The sequence below is a fragment of the Mugil cephalus genome, chromosome 16 (genome assembly GCF_022458985.1).
Source record: "Mugil cephalus isolate CIBA_MC_2020 chromosome 16, CIBA_Mcephalus_1.1, whole genome shotgun sequence".
Lineage (NCBI taxonomy): Eukaryota > Metazoa > Chordata > Actinopteri > Mugiliformes > Mugilidae > Mugil > Mugil cephalus.
Window position 1 is genome coordinate 16,166,348 of NC_061785.1, and position 13,765 is coordinate 16,180,112.

General features: G+C 41.1%; 1 protein-coding gene across 1 annotated transcript in view; it reads right to left on the bottom strand.

Annotated features, from left to right (window-relative positions):
- Positions 1-1,361: 1,361 nt before the first annotated feature.
- snx29 (sorting nexin 29) overlaps positions 1,362-13,765 on the bottom strand; it is a 143,989-nt gene continuing 131,585 nt past the window's right edge. The window contains exons 20-21 of the mRNA XM_047609141.1: positions 10,282-10,421; positions 1,362-3,766 (exon numbers count right to left, since the gene is read on the bottom strand). Coding sequence (XP_047465097.1) covers positions 3,640-3,766; positions 10,282-10,421 — 267 coding nt within the window. The 3' untranslated portion in view covers positions 1,362-3,639. The remainder of the gene's footprint in view (positions 3,767-10,281; positions 10,422-13,765) is intronic.

Here is a 13,765-nt window from a genome sequence, read left to right on the forward strand (position 1 = left end):
CTGCAAAGAAAAATTCAGTGTAACTCACCAAAACGAAAAGGCATATAGTGCATATTCCCCAGCAAAGAAACTGAACTGCATATAACCATGACCTGGTGAGTATTTTAACAACCGAAACGACAATCAGTTAGGAAAGCTTTTCTCCATAGCGCTACAAATGGTCATAAATGCCTGCCTGAGCTACCACATTGAGATTCAAAGCCCTGCTTCAGGAAAACTATGGGTGACATACTGTATCTTCATCTCTTCTACAGGGAACTTTAGCCCCTAAAAGCATAGCACACATGCAACAAATCTCTGCTTGTCAGGAGTTGAGCTGCATCAGGGGTAATGTAGGCCCCGGGCTGCACTAACAACATAACAGGAGTTCAGAATGCTAAATCAGTGGAGAACTCTTTCGTACATAGGCTTCCCTGACTGCTCCCGTACACACTTACTATTATTGCACTTTACATTTTACCTTTATTCACATATATCAGTTTAAAACCAGCTGTAAGAGTGTTTGGGTTTGTTTTAGTACTGAGTGAAATGGGACACACACTGACAGACACACAGCATGTATATTTGTGTTGTAAAGATAGACCCACCTGTGGCACCCCAAAAAAACAAAAGTGGATGCCATGACAGCTCCTCAAAAGTGAAGACAAAGCTTGTAGAGCTCCATCTGGTGACTGGCTGCAGTATAGGTCCTGCGCGAGCTGGGCATTCGTGGGAGAGAACAGAGGGTCACAGTAAACAACATGACCCTGGCAGCAGAGTGAGCAAGTGAGCAAGTGAGCGGCTATGGCTAAGGAAGAAACACGCTAGCTGGGGAACATGCTAAGGTAAGGCTAGTGGTTTTAGTAGTTTGTAGTAACTCTCTCAGGATGCTGGAACTCACTGTTCACCTTAACCAAACATCGGTGAAGAGAAGTGCCCACGTGAAAACCCCAATGATGTGCTGCATACTGCCTACTGCTGTTGGCTAGGCTAGTTAGCTGGTGTCTTTTTCTTGGTTGCTAGTTGGTAGCTGACTGCTAGCCTGCTGGTCGGGTTTTTCAGTTGATGAGTTTTGCCTGGGATCTTGGCACAAGGGATTATAACAACTTATCCTATATAATAATAATAATGAATGCTGATGCATGTTCAAATGTCGATATTTTTGAGAAGTTTCGTTTTTTTTCTATAAAAAAGCAACGTGACATAATGATGATGGACAGTTGCTACAACAGCCCACTCTGAAGTGGTCTGTAGACGTGTGAGAATAGCCGGAAAAAACAAAACAAAAACAAACAAAAAAAAAAGTGAGTGAAGCAGAAGCATGGGTAGGTCCATTTTCTTCTGCAGTCTATTTCGGGACCAAAGAAAAACTGACCCCAGCCTTCACCGTTATCAATGAAAAGGCTACTTTATTGTAATAATGTAGAGACTATGTGACACCGTTGTTTGCCAGAGTTGTACAGAGTATACAGTCGTATGATCCCGTTGGCTGATTTTTCTAATGCATATAAGGCAGAGCTAAACCTAAAATACCATCATTTCCAGTTTCCATGTAAGACAGTAGAGAATAGTCATGATAGAAATTTGTGTTTAAGTTACAATACATGTTATAGACAGAATGCAATAGCAGCGCCACATGTGAAACTGAGAAAAAAAATATGTATCAAATTTGTTTTGTTTTTTTTAAAAAAAAAAAGATTAAAATATCCTCTCTGGCTTGATGTCTCGTCACCTGACCAAACGTGATCTGATCTCATTGTGTAAAAGGCCCCAGGAAGTCTGACAAAAATCTTTAATTGATGGCTTCCTCGTGAGAGTTTCCTGACGACATTGTGCAGTGTTTACCAGTGGCTCAATACGTGCGAGGGTCATTTCTGTGTGAGAACAACAACTTTTAATTACAAGCCTTGTTTGTTCAACTCCCATCAGGGACGGTGAACAGTGTTTACCGCCTCGCGAGCCGACCCTTTGATTCAAGTTTCACGAAGCCTTTCTAACACAATCACGCCTCGTTTGAACGCGGCCACTGCCTATTCTCGGGTAATGCATACATATGCATGAGCCTCGGTTTTACACACACTTGATGCTCAGCAGCCCTCTCCTTGGACTCAGACAAGCAGCTTTCAAGTGTTCAGTCATTTTTTTTTTTTTTAAACATTCATTTGCAACATAATGCTGCATTAAATCCTGCTAAGACACACCAGCCAAACAATCAATAAACATTGAATTTTGCAGTACAGCCAGCCGACCTTTGGTGAAGACCCATATTTAATCGATGCAGTGGTGGGGGGTAACTCGCCCATAAGACAGCTTACCCATAATGGTGATTTCTTTCTTCTCAACAGTATTTCACAACAGGTATTTGAATTTGAGTTGGATATGTGGAAAGATGGGGACACTTAAGAATTTAAGACCTCTCTCAATAAGGGACTGTCCAAAAATTATTAGCGCAAGTAGAAAAAAGTGGAGCTGGGGGACACTCAAGGAAAATAATTAGAAGTATTCTTCACCATACCCTTCTTCATATTTCTTGTTTTTATATTTTAAGACAGCCAGACAATATGTCGATATGTCACGCAACATAAATATAAATGGATCTTTACTGATATGTGTTAAATGTTTACCACATCTCTGATAACCCTCTACTAACAGTCACTTTAGTTTGCACTGAGACAGAAATATCCTGCATGTTACACTGCCTTGTACTTTTTGTATATTTAAAATGTTCCATGTTAATGGAATACAAGCCGCGCTATATTTTGAGATATATTACCAGTGTGTCTAAGTCACCTCTTTTATCACAATAATTTTTACACAGTCCCTGAGTTGTTAAGGTTTTATCAAGCGAGGTGAACCCCGAAGCTTTCCTAGCATACTGTGTGGAATTTTAAACAGATTTTTTATCATGTCTGTATCCCTGGTGACATTGAGATATCTTAAACTGTCTGCAGGTTATTTATAAAAGCCACAGTAACAACAGAAGTAGGAAAAAGGAATGCCCGCTGTCTGGTGGTCCACACCCGTGATTGTGGATCACTGTCGTCTAAAAAAAAATGTAATGGCACCTTAACTGAAAAACACTTGTTCCCAAAGAGAAGAATTGTTTTTTGTTTTTTTTTTTAACCCCGATCTTCACCTCTTCACATACCCTTCCCTCCTGACCCAGAGCAGGAAAGCAGCTACAAAACACTGTAGGCACTGTGACCATGATCCACTTTTACTACAAAAATAAGAAAAAAAAAAAAAAAAAAAAAGTATGTCCCCATCCATCACCTCAGTGTGTTTGAGATGACGGAGAGATGGCCAGACGAGTCCATGTGCAGTTTAAGGAGTCTTTTGGTCTCTCAGTGAGGTAAGAGGTGCTGTATGATTGGGTCCATCGATAAGCAGCCTCGAGGGGGTGGGGTGTGTGGGGGGAGTCATTGAACCTTCACCCAGCTGGACAACACACAGAAACATTTACATATTCTCGAAGAGAGCCCTGCAACGCGAACTCATCCATGTCCATCCCTCGACTGAGACTTCTCATCCGTAACACTTTTAAGGTCCATCAGACGACCCCGAATGTCCTCACACACGGTGAGCCTGAGCGTGTCACAGTCCAGACACACTGGAAAACTGTCAGCCTACACAGACATCGTCAGTTCTAAGGCTGCGGGGTTAAAGGTCACCGCTCTGGGGCTCAGGTCTGGCTTCCTGGTTGCGGTTGCGGCCCAGTCTGGGGAAGCGGGACGAGGTTCTGGATCGGGGCGTCTTGGCTCCGCCGTCGTTGGCCTGTGGTGTGTCTCTGGTGAGAGAGAACAGCGGGGAGGGGAAGGAGGAGTAAGCCATGTACTTTAACATCTGGTGGAGTTTATTATCGGGTTTATTATTCACACACACCAATGAGGCTACATCCGTTGTCCTAAATGCATCATTTCCTTTCTGCCACAGGATTTTTCTTTTTTTTTTCATGAAAACACAGATATTAGCAAACAAAGCTTCCATGAACCTGAAACCCACTTATTCCACATTAATTGCTCTTGAATGTAAATGTATCAGTTAGCAGTACGCTGCCTTTTAGTTACTTTGTTAAGCTTCTGTCTTGCACAGCTCATTGGACTCAAAGCAGGTTTAGAGATAAAGTAATTTCATCAACAAGACATACTGGATTTCTGACGTTTCTATCCAGTAAACTAGTCAAACTGTTGAATTTTTAAACTGAGCTGTCGGGTCAACTCAAAAAGCAGCACAATGAGTTCAGACACAAAAAGGGCTAAAGTAACATGCTGCTGAAAAAAGTCAAAATCCACACCAATAATCAATGCAGAAGACGGGGTCATACAGAAAGAGCATGTTAAAGGAGTCAAAAAATTCTTAGAGTGATGAGAAAAAATGGAAGGTAATACTTAAAGACAGTGTTACCAAGAGTAATTAATGGATGTGTCAGTCATAACCAAAGGTTTAGCGGCTAGGTTACAAGCTAAAACTGCAGTGTCATTAATTCTTTAACTTCTTCTCTTATGTTATTGGTTTGGGAAATGCCAAAATGAGACGGCATCCTTCACATCAGGCGTCTTCAACGTTTTTTAGGGCTACGGACTCCCAACCTGACGACGAGATTAAGTAGAGACCCCCTACCTACTATACGCGTTCTATATTAAACTCGGCCTAGCGCTGTTTATGAATAAACATTATTTATATCATTTCACCTGGGGACTGACCAGGCTCTCAGCCAGTTGTGGGGAACCCGACAGAGTCATCGTGTAATATGCAGCCTTGTGATTGGCTCAGCAGCGATAGTGGCAGGGCCTATTGTGTACAGGAGGCTTAGATTGACAGGTGTCAGGTGTGCTGACAGAAAGATAACATCTTCTGCCTCCATTTATCCCTTTAAAAAAATATGTTGGATCATGTTAATGTGCAGTATTTTAAGAAATTTAAATTTGTGGGGGAAAATTAAAAATATATAAAAAAATGTCTAATCAAGATTGTGCGACCCCTCTGCAGTACCTCTACGGACCCCATAGGGGTCCCACGTTGAAAACCACGTTGAAAACCTATGCTTGACATGAATCAATTGCATTTCTTTTACTAGAGCGGCAGCAGCGTTTCAGTATATCAGGACCTCCACATCGGCGACATGATTTTGGCCCTGCCCACTGGACAGCACGACGGGAACCAAAGTGTAATTCACCCCGACCGCTGTTGTTGAGATTTTCCAGGAAGCAGGAAATAATTCTGGCCACTTGATGACATCACAGTTACCGTGGCGACGGTCTTCAAAACATGTGAACCGCTGATCCCCGAGTCTTATCTGATAATGACGGGGATGAATGAGAGGCAATTGTCAAAGGGAGGAAATGAAAGGCTGGGAGAGTGAATGCTTGGAGTTAAATGCTTTCTTGCCGCCTGAGGAGCTTTGTGTTCCGCTGCTCTCCTCCTCGAGATGTCACGCCGAAGACAGTGACCCCTCACGCGCTGCTTATGATGAAGCCGGGTCCCGGCGACAGTGGAGGCGAGTTCAAGAGCTTATCTGACAAAGGGAGTTTCAATAACTATTACAAGTAGTGAACACGCAGAGGGCATTTCTTTCTGGACGTCCAAGTGGCCTGTTTAATGATGCACCTTAGCTGCCAGAGGTATGACTTAGATTTGATGGGACATCCCGTCCGCCCCATGTCAGGGAGCTTGATTCCCACTTGGACAATCCATGCTAAATATAAATGCGCTCATGGCGCTTTGGCAAAAGGTGTCACTGCGAGCCATATGCTTGCATGGCAGTTAAGGCAGCGGCACAGTGTGAGTGCAGGGAAGCGTTGTCGCGTTTAAAAAGGCAGAAACGGCTACAGCTCGGCTCCGTGACCTTGAGCGCTCGAGCGCGGTTCAAGCCGAAGCATAAAAAATGCATGGCCGCAAAGTGTCACTGTCACAGCCGTCAAAATGAAACGGGCTAAAGTAGGAGCAGCCTGAAGTTTGGTAGTGTGGTGAACGTGAGTCACTTATTCCCATATCTAGAGCGCACCAGGCTGGTTCAATCACACGCAGTCACACTACTTGAACCTGACCAAGGTTGGCAGCACAGAGGTGCGGAGAGGAATTAGTGTGTATCAGCAAAGAATAAATAAATAAATAAATAAAATATCCCACTAAATTGAGGGCAGCATGCAGAGTTGAAACCGCAAGGCATCTCATTTATTCATATCAAACTGGGTAGAGTCGCTAAACGTGGCAAATTAATTTGGATTACAGATTTTTTTTTTTTTTGCGCCGTGTTTGTCCCCCACTTGGACGTGATATTGATTTGTGCAGGATAATAGCTTTCACAGGCGCTGTTGGAGTATTCATAATCTGGATGCAGAGAAACTAATTAGAGGAAACGGGTACACAAAATGCAAGCATCAAAATGATTTTGTAACAGCAAAAGGTAGTAAAAAGTACAGACTCTAGCAGAGAAATGAATAACACTGACCATATTTTGGACCTCATGTGGATGCTACTTATTCACTAGATCCTAAACTGATCAAGCATCCGTGGGATGGAACGAGCCTGATCCACAGATCCAGCACGCTAAATTTTTGCTAGCAAGCACAAAATGCAAAGCATAGCAGAGGCTCATTAGAATTCTTTCGGTTTGAAGGTATGTGGTTGTAAGGTAAAATGTACTTGCAGCTTTTTTTAGTCGACAAAGTTTCAGTAAATAAACATCATCCACTGAGGGAGCTTTGGTTCACTCATAACATGGATAGCTCTACGTACATGAGTTCAGACCTGGCATTAGAATGGCAAAAAGTAATAAAAGTGCACATTTAGAGTGTAGTGTAGGAGAAACAAGACTATACACTGCAACAGATAGAGTGCATACGGTATGTTGACAACGGATGAAGCTCATCTACGCCTGTATTAACCTATTTCCAGGGGGAGCAGCTATTTGATAATGTCAAAAATAGATACGATCCACTCTAACATTGATTTCATGTCCAGTCAGAGTTTAGTGTGATAATATAGAAACATCTGGTGTCAGAGCTTCAGTCAAAGTAATCTGAAGCAACATCACAGCAGCAGGAACCCCTGGTTTTTATGCCTCTCATCAGTCTGAGAGTTGAGTTATGACAGAACCTCAAAGTTGGAGGATTAGAAGTGTTACAGTTTTTAGATGACTCAACTTCAAGACTATATTGAAATTTTTAGCTGTGTGGAATGAATATTTTCAGATTTCATTTAGTGTAACAACAATCTCATATTTTCATGTGGCATTTAGATCGCTGCAGCAGTATTAAGGAGTTTGCAGATCCATCTGGCCTGTAAGTTCTGAGTGCCTCAGTAGGAGGTCTGGAGTGAGAACAGCAATCTGTATTTCCTTCTTTTCTCGCTTTATCCTTTCCTCTTCTCTCTGTCCCTGCCTGAGACCGGCTTCCTTTACATCCACTCCTCACTTGCTCGCTTCCCTTTATCTTTCCTATGTGTCATTTTTCTCTCCGCTCGCTTCCATCTGTCATCTTGCATTTGAGTCTCTCCGCTCTTGGAACGGGCTTTGCTATTGTGTCACAAATCTGCCAGCAATAACATCTGGTGCAGTCATGGAAGTTGACAAAATAACTGGCTGTACATAGATAATGGCGAATAAATAACAACGAAACAGAGAGGTTTGAAATAAACTGCTGTCTTGTATAATTCAATAAAAAGGAGGAGAATCTGAAGCTGGGCTCAGACTAAAGAGTGCATCACGCACTTATGGAGAAACATCACAAATAATCCTATGTGTAACCACAAATTTGCACGCGATAAGAAAACACTCTAGTCCAGTAGGTAGTGATGTACCAGGATTTGGCAGATAGAAGAAGAAGAACTTAATAATGAAAAAATAAATAAAACACAAACAAATGTGGCAAGATGCAGTCAACAGAATTGATGGGGTGTCTATTCTTCAGCAAGAACTAGAGGTGTGATTTTAACTGTCAGTTTTAATATCCATCAACTAGCTAACGTTAGCCTCCGGGCCTTCATTGCTTACCACCATTTGACAACTCTCCATATTGACATCCAGCAAAACATCACAAGGTTAATGACCAGTGCATTGAGGCCATCTCATCCCTTCCTGAAGATGCTACACCAGCACAGGTCGGATCATAATAACTGTGCAGGCAGTTGTTCAGATGAGAAAAGACCTAGTAACATGGTGACAACACCACCGATGAGAAGCACTGCGCATCTACGCACATGATGAAGGGATATTATGATACGCTGATCCGAGTTGATCCACTGTCGACTGCAATTCCTCTAAGTCACACGGCTAAAAATGGCTGTGTCACTGCAATTACAACTCTCTGTCAGCTGAAATTCATCATAGGCAGATATAGCAAACACTATAAGTTACATGATATGTTGTGCAGGATGTTGCTGAATACTGTAACCTTTTCTAATCTTGGTGGTTGATCATGTTTTGTTTTGTTTTTTTGCATCATCAAGAAGAACAGAGTTGGTTCAGCATGTCGCCTTGTTGTTTGTTCCGCCTTCCTACATTAATGGTTACCCTGTTGTGTTCCTAGAATACTCTACTTAGAAAATGTTACGTAAGCAGGAATTCAAAATCTCAAACAGATAACGGTACACGTAACGGTGTATGTGGAGCTAATCTTACAGTCTTAATAACAAGAAAGAACAGCAGAAGGTGATGTCATGAGGTCTCAGTCAGAATATGCTGCTTGTGCGCTGTAATATTTCATACCCTTTATCCAGTGGGCCACTGCCTCTAGAGAGACTTGCGTCTCAATTTGGATGCATTTCTACTTCATTTAGAATATGGATTATACTGATGCTCTTTGTCTGGTGTAGTAAAAAAAAAATCCAATTGAGTAGTTTCCTTTATTGAACCTGAGCACCCACTGCAACTAAAAAAAAAAAACTGGATGTATGCAAAGCTTTTAAAGAAACAAAGTGCATCGAATTTAGGGCACCCATTAGCGGCACTCATTTTCATTAATTTCTATTTTGTATAGTTGCCCAGAAAAAAATAACCTAATACTGTCTTTCAAGAGAATTTATTTTTACATTGAAGTAACGACCACAGGTGGTTCTCCTGAACTCCTGTATTTTTCAGCTTGACCACTAGATGTCACTAAATCATACACATTGGTCCTTTAATATCTTGAAAATGTATTTAAATTCAATAATGTTTTTTTCTGTGGGAATACCTCTTGATTATTAAATAAAAAGAAACACTGATGAAATTATATGGACTGACAGGAACAGTAACTCATGTCATCCCCAGCACCAGTGTTACATGGACGTGCAGGAAACAGCCAGTGGCAAAAGGTCAAGTTCACTTAACATCATTTGAGTACATTTCAGTGCATTATATTTATAATTGCTTTAATTACTTACTCATTTTGCGTGTTTCTGTGGATATATGTGTGTGTATGCTTGATAACATACAGTACACACTGTCCATCTACTTGAAAATGGGGCACAAAGAAGTCTGATGTATCTAAGAAAATCCCTGCCATCACATGCTGAATATGTTACCATGGTTACCAAATGATGGATAATTATGTAGATGACTGCGGAGACCACTTCCTTGAAAGCTCACACTATCAGTAGACACATTGAGCTTGTTTGTCCTTTGAATTTACTATCACGGTTCTGTGTGTTTTCTGCTTTGCTCTCATGTGGCAAATGAACCACATCCCAGTCTGTGACCCTGCTTTTTGAGCAACACACACAATGAACCTGTTGTCATAGGGATTAAGCTTTTTTTTTTTTTTTTTTTTTTAAAAATAGATGTTATTTGAACAATTCTACGATCACAAATAATCCTACTCATACAGGTTTTAAACGACACGTTAGTGTGTAAATATGAGTGGATAATGGAAGGGAAACACTGAAGTTTGTTTACAAGGGATTTGGCATTTTCAGTGACATTAATCCTCTCTGTTTGTATTCCAACTACTACCACAGCAGTGGTGGCAGGTAATTCAGTCAGAAAATGTTGTAAATTAAATTGGTTTAAAAGGCACAAAGTGGTGGTTTTCACTATATTTGCGTTTTCTGTTGACAGAAACAGAAACAATCCACCATTCAGTTCTGTGAGTACGCATAAAACGCTTTAAAGAGACACAGTTCTTTTTGTTTTTAATATTCACCTTACCCGTTTTCGGTCCACCACTCAAATTGCAGCCATCTTTCACAGATATGAACTCGGCGACATCAGCAAACATGTGCTGGCATCCTTCTCCCGACTCTATCTCACCTACGCATGCAACTACACGTGCTCACTGGAAAGCTGTCGTTCTGTATCCATCATGCCTGTGTGTGTCCACTTACTGACAGAAAGGCAGCAGAGACAGCAGGGTCTCTTTGGAGGGGTGGGCTGTGAACTCCGGCAGCGCCTGGATCAGTTTGTTCATCACCGTGCGAAGGTAGCCCTGCAGCTGCTTCCGCCTCTCCTCCACGAACTTGGCATCCTGCAGACAGAGAGAGACGAACGGTGTGAAGAAAGACTTAGAAGAAAGACTCAGACTCACATGCTGAGGTTAAAGCTGCATCATGAACCGTTTTGATTAAATAACAAAACAATGAGTAGTTATCTTTGCTTTTATGCCAACTGTACTGTGAGTATAACCCGACTCTGCGGTTCTCCTTATGGTGTGTTTCAGCTCAAGGTTTTAGCCTGCTACTTTCCTCCCGCTGCTCTCTCGGTTGTGGCCAGAGCGCCAGCTGTTTATATCCACAAATCGTGGATATTTCGGTATCTGTGTGCACTTTGCCTGATATGCTCACAGGTGACAAATACTGACAATACTCTCAGCACTATCCTCAACACAAGAGTCACAGCTTAGCAGATGGTGTTGCAAAGTTAAGTGGACACAGTGAATTAGTCTCTGAAATACACTGCAGGAAAGTTAATCCATTATTAGCCCATAATTAACCTTAATGACACTGATACTTATCACATAGTATGTTAGTGAGGTATCTAGCCTGCTGTAGATTGTAAATATGTAGTATTGTGTTGGAATGATAACCAAAAGACAACTAAAAAGGTATTAAAAACAAATGTTATGTTATATACATTGATCAGCCACAACATTAAAACTACAATTTTGAAAAAATGCACATGGTGTTGACCTGGCCTCCAAATTCAATGGTTCCCAAACTGATCAAGTATCTGTGGGATGATCCACAGAGGCCCTTCACCTCAACCCATAGGACCCAAAGGCCCCCACTAACAACAGACACCAGAGGACACCCTAAGAAGGCCCACTACACAATATCAGGAGGGTGGTCATAATTTTATGCCTGATTGGTGTATATATATATTGTTGTGGTTGATCTGTGTATGTACTAGTAGTATACTAGTATATTAAACAATCATAGCTTATACTATATTATTGGATTGATTTTGCTTCTATTTGCACTTGTGGTTAGATACAAACGACATGTCACTGTGCATATACCGACACAACAGTACATACAATATACAATGACAATGAAGTTGAATCTGATCTAATCTTATTCTTTGCATTCATTCATTTTCCATTTCCTATTGTTGGTTACGCCAGCGTAGCTTCCCTCAGCCTCTGACTGAATTAAATCACATACATAGATTATAGAGCTCATCAAGATGACTGACAAAAATGGGCGTGAGCTGTCCAGGTCCCAGGGAACGAGTCTCAGAAATGCATGCTTCAGTTTTTCTACTGTCCAAGCAAATCGTCATTGTTAGTACTTCACCCTGAACTCAGTGGTCATTCACAGACCCCTTACATATGTCAAAGTGAAAGGGATTTCTTGTTATTTAACATTTGTACCTATTTTGTTTTGAACATTCAGACCAGCTTCTGCTACGCGACTCTGGAGGCAGAGACACGGAGCCACATGGCCAGTTTTAGCATGGCTAATCAGCATCCAAGAAGGCTCAGAGCAAAGCTTGGGCAACGCTCCGTCTTAGTCTCTGGTGCATGGGACTGGAACAAACAGCCATTGTACGAGGCCAACATTTCCAATGTTTTTTTTTTTTCAAGCTACTGCTTTTCTTTTGATCTAAAATCCCAAGACCCAAGTGAATTTAATTGTTTCGCCCAAAAATACATATTTGATCCCACTGGACAAGAAGAATTTTTATTTAAAAAAAATACTGCAACTTATAACTATTATTTTAAAACCCATTCACTGAAGTACAGACTACATAAGATGTTATAGGCTCAAATGGATTAAAGAGAAGTCATATGGACTCTCATCTTCACAGAGTAGCTTGTAAATAAATATAATGAATAATAATAAAAAAAAAACATTTTAAATATTTTAAGGTATTTTATAATAAAGAATTCACAAAGCTATAACTCTAAACATGGCCTGTGTTAAATAATGTGTGACAATATGAAACATTCTGGTCATTTTCACATTTTTTTTGGGAGTGTGGAGTAACTGAAATTAGAGTAATAATAAGTTTAAGAGCTTTATATAAATGTCAGTGTTATGTGTCTGAGAAATGTGCCAACTGGGATGAACTGGGATGAACTGGATGTTTTATTTTTACTGAAAAATAAAACAATAGAAGACACCAGCACTGGAAAATTTAGAAAAATGTACTTAATTGTACTTAAGGTGATTTTCATACTCGCTATATTCAGTCTGTTTGGAGTATGGACTTAAGGAAATGAATGAGGGGAAAACATTCTTTCTCTCAACGCATCCTGGCTTTGTGTAAATCAAACTTATGGATGGTAAGAACCTTTATTACGTCAATGGATAATAATGGATATGGAGGACCTGTGAGCTTTAACCAACCCGTTCTCCATGACATAAAGGTAATGATTTCAGTTTATGTACTATTACTCTTTTGGGTGTCTCTTGTAGGACATAGGCTTTGCAGGAAGTAACCTCCACCAGTTTCTTTTCACCACATTTTAAATTTGTGCAAACCATGGTGATCAGATCTACCCAGCATGCAGCAGCGCATAACTGATCCCTCGCTGGCTTCCCGTCAAAGTCCTTGATGTGAATAAAAAACTTTTTCTGAAATGAAGCTCAGGTCTGTGAAGTGAGCGGTAAAAACAGTGGCTTGATCTCTCGTGTGTCTTCTAGAGCTTTGTTTTTAGTCGTCAAAGTAACTACATAACTAGAATGTGATGCTATGAGGAAAGATTACGACTCCACAAACAACTTTTAGAAGAACAAATCCAGAACTCAAAGAAAAGTGGAAGCAGACTTCACTTTACAGCAGCATCAGCGTCGCATGTTAACTTGTGAATTCAACTTATTTATCGCTTAAAGCGAATTAAAGACGACCGTTAGCACTTTCACCTACGGTGTTGTAGCTCAGCGGTGAGTCAGCATCTTTGTGTGTGTCCAAATAAAGTCGCGTACGACAGCAAGCGAAAAATATGGCAACAAGAATTTCCAAAAAATGCATATTTAATTAACAGAGGAACAGTAGCTGGCGTCACACGCATATTTACGGTGCAGAAGTTTCTACATTTTACCCCCAGAGCCAGAAAAGAAGTCGGTCGATGATATGCAGCACTTGGGCAGAGAGAACTTTTAAAAAACGAGGGAGCAGATAAGAGGTTCACTGCAGCCCCGAGAAGTGGATGAAGTGTGTGAGTTTAGTAAAGCAGGAGCGGATAAGTAAACTGTGCCGCATGTGGGGTAAAAACAGACGGGGCAGGAGCGGGTAAATCTGATGTGTCAGATTAGGCTGTGCACGCCAGCGCGGGTTTCATGCTATGTCAACACAATAAAGGGACACCCTGACTGCTTTCACGGATGTCAGAGCAGTAATAACACTAATGGACATCATGACAGATTC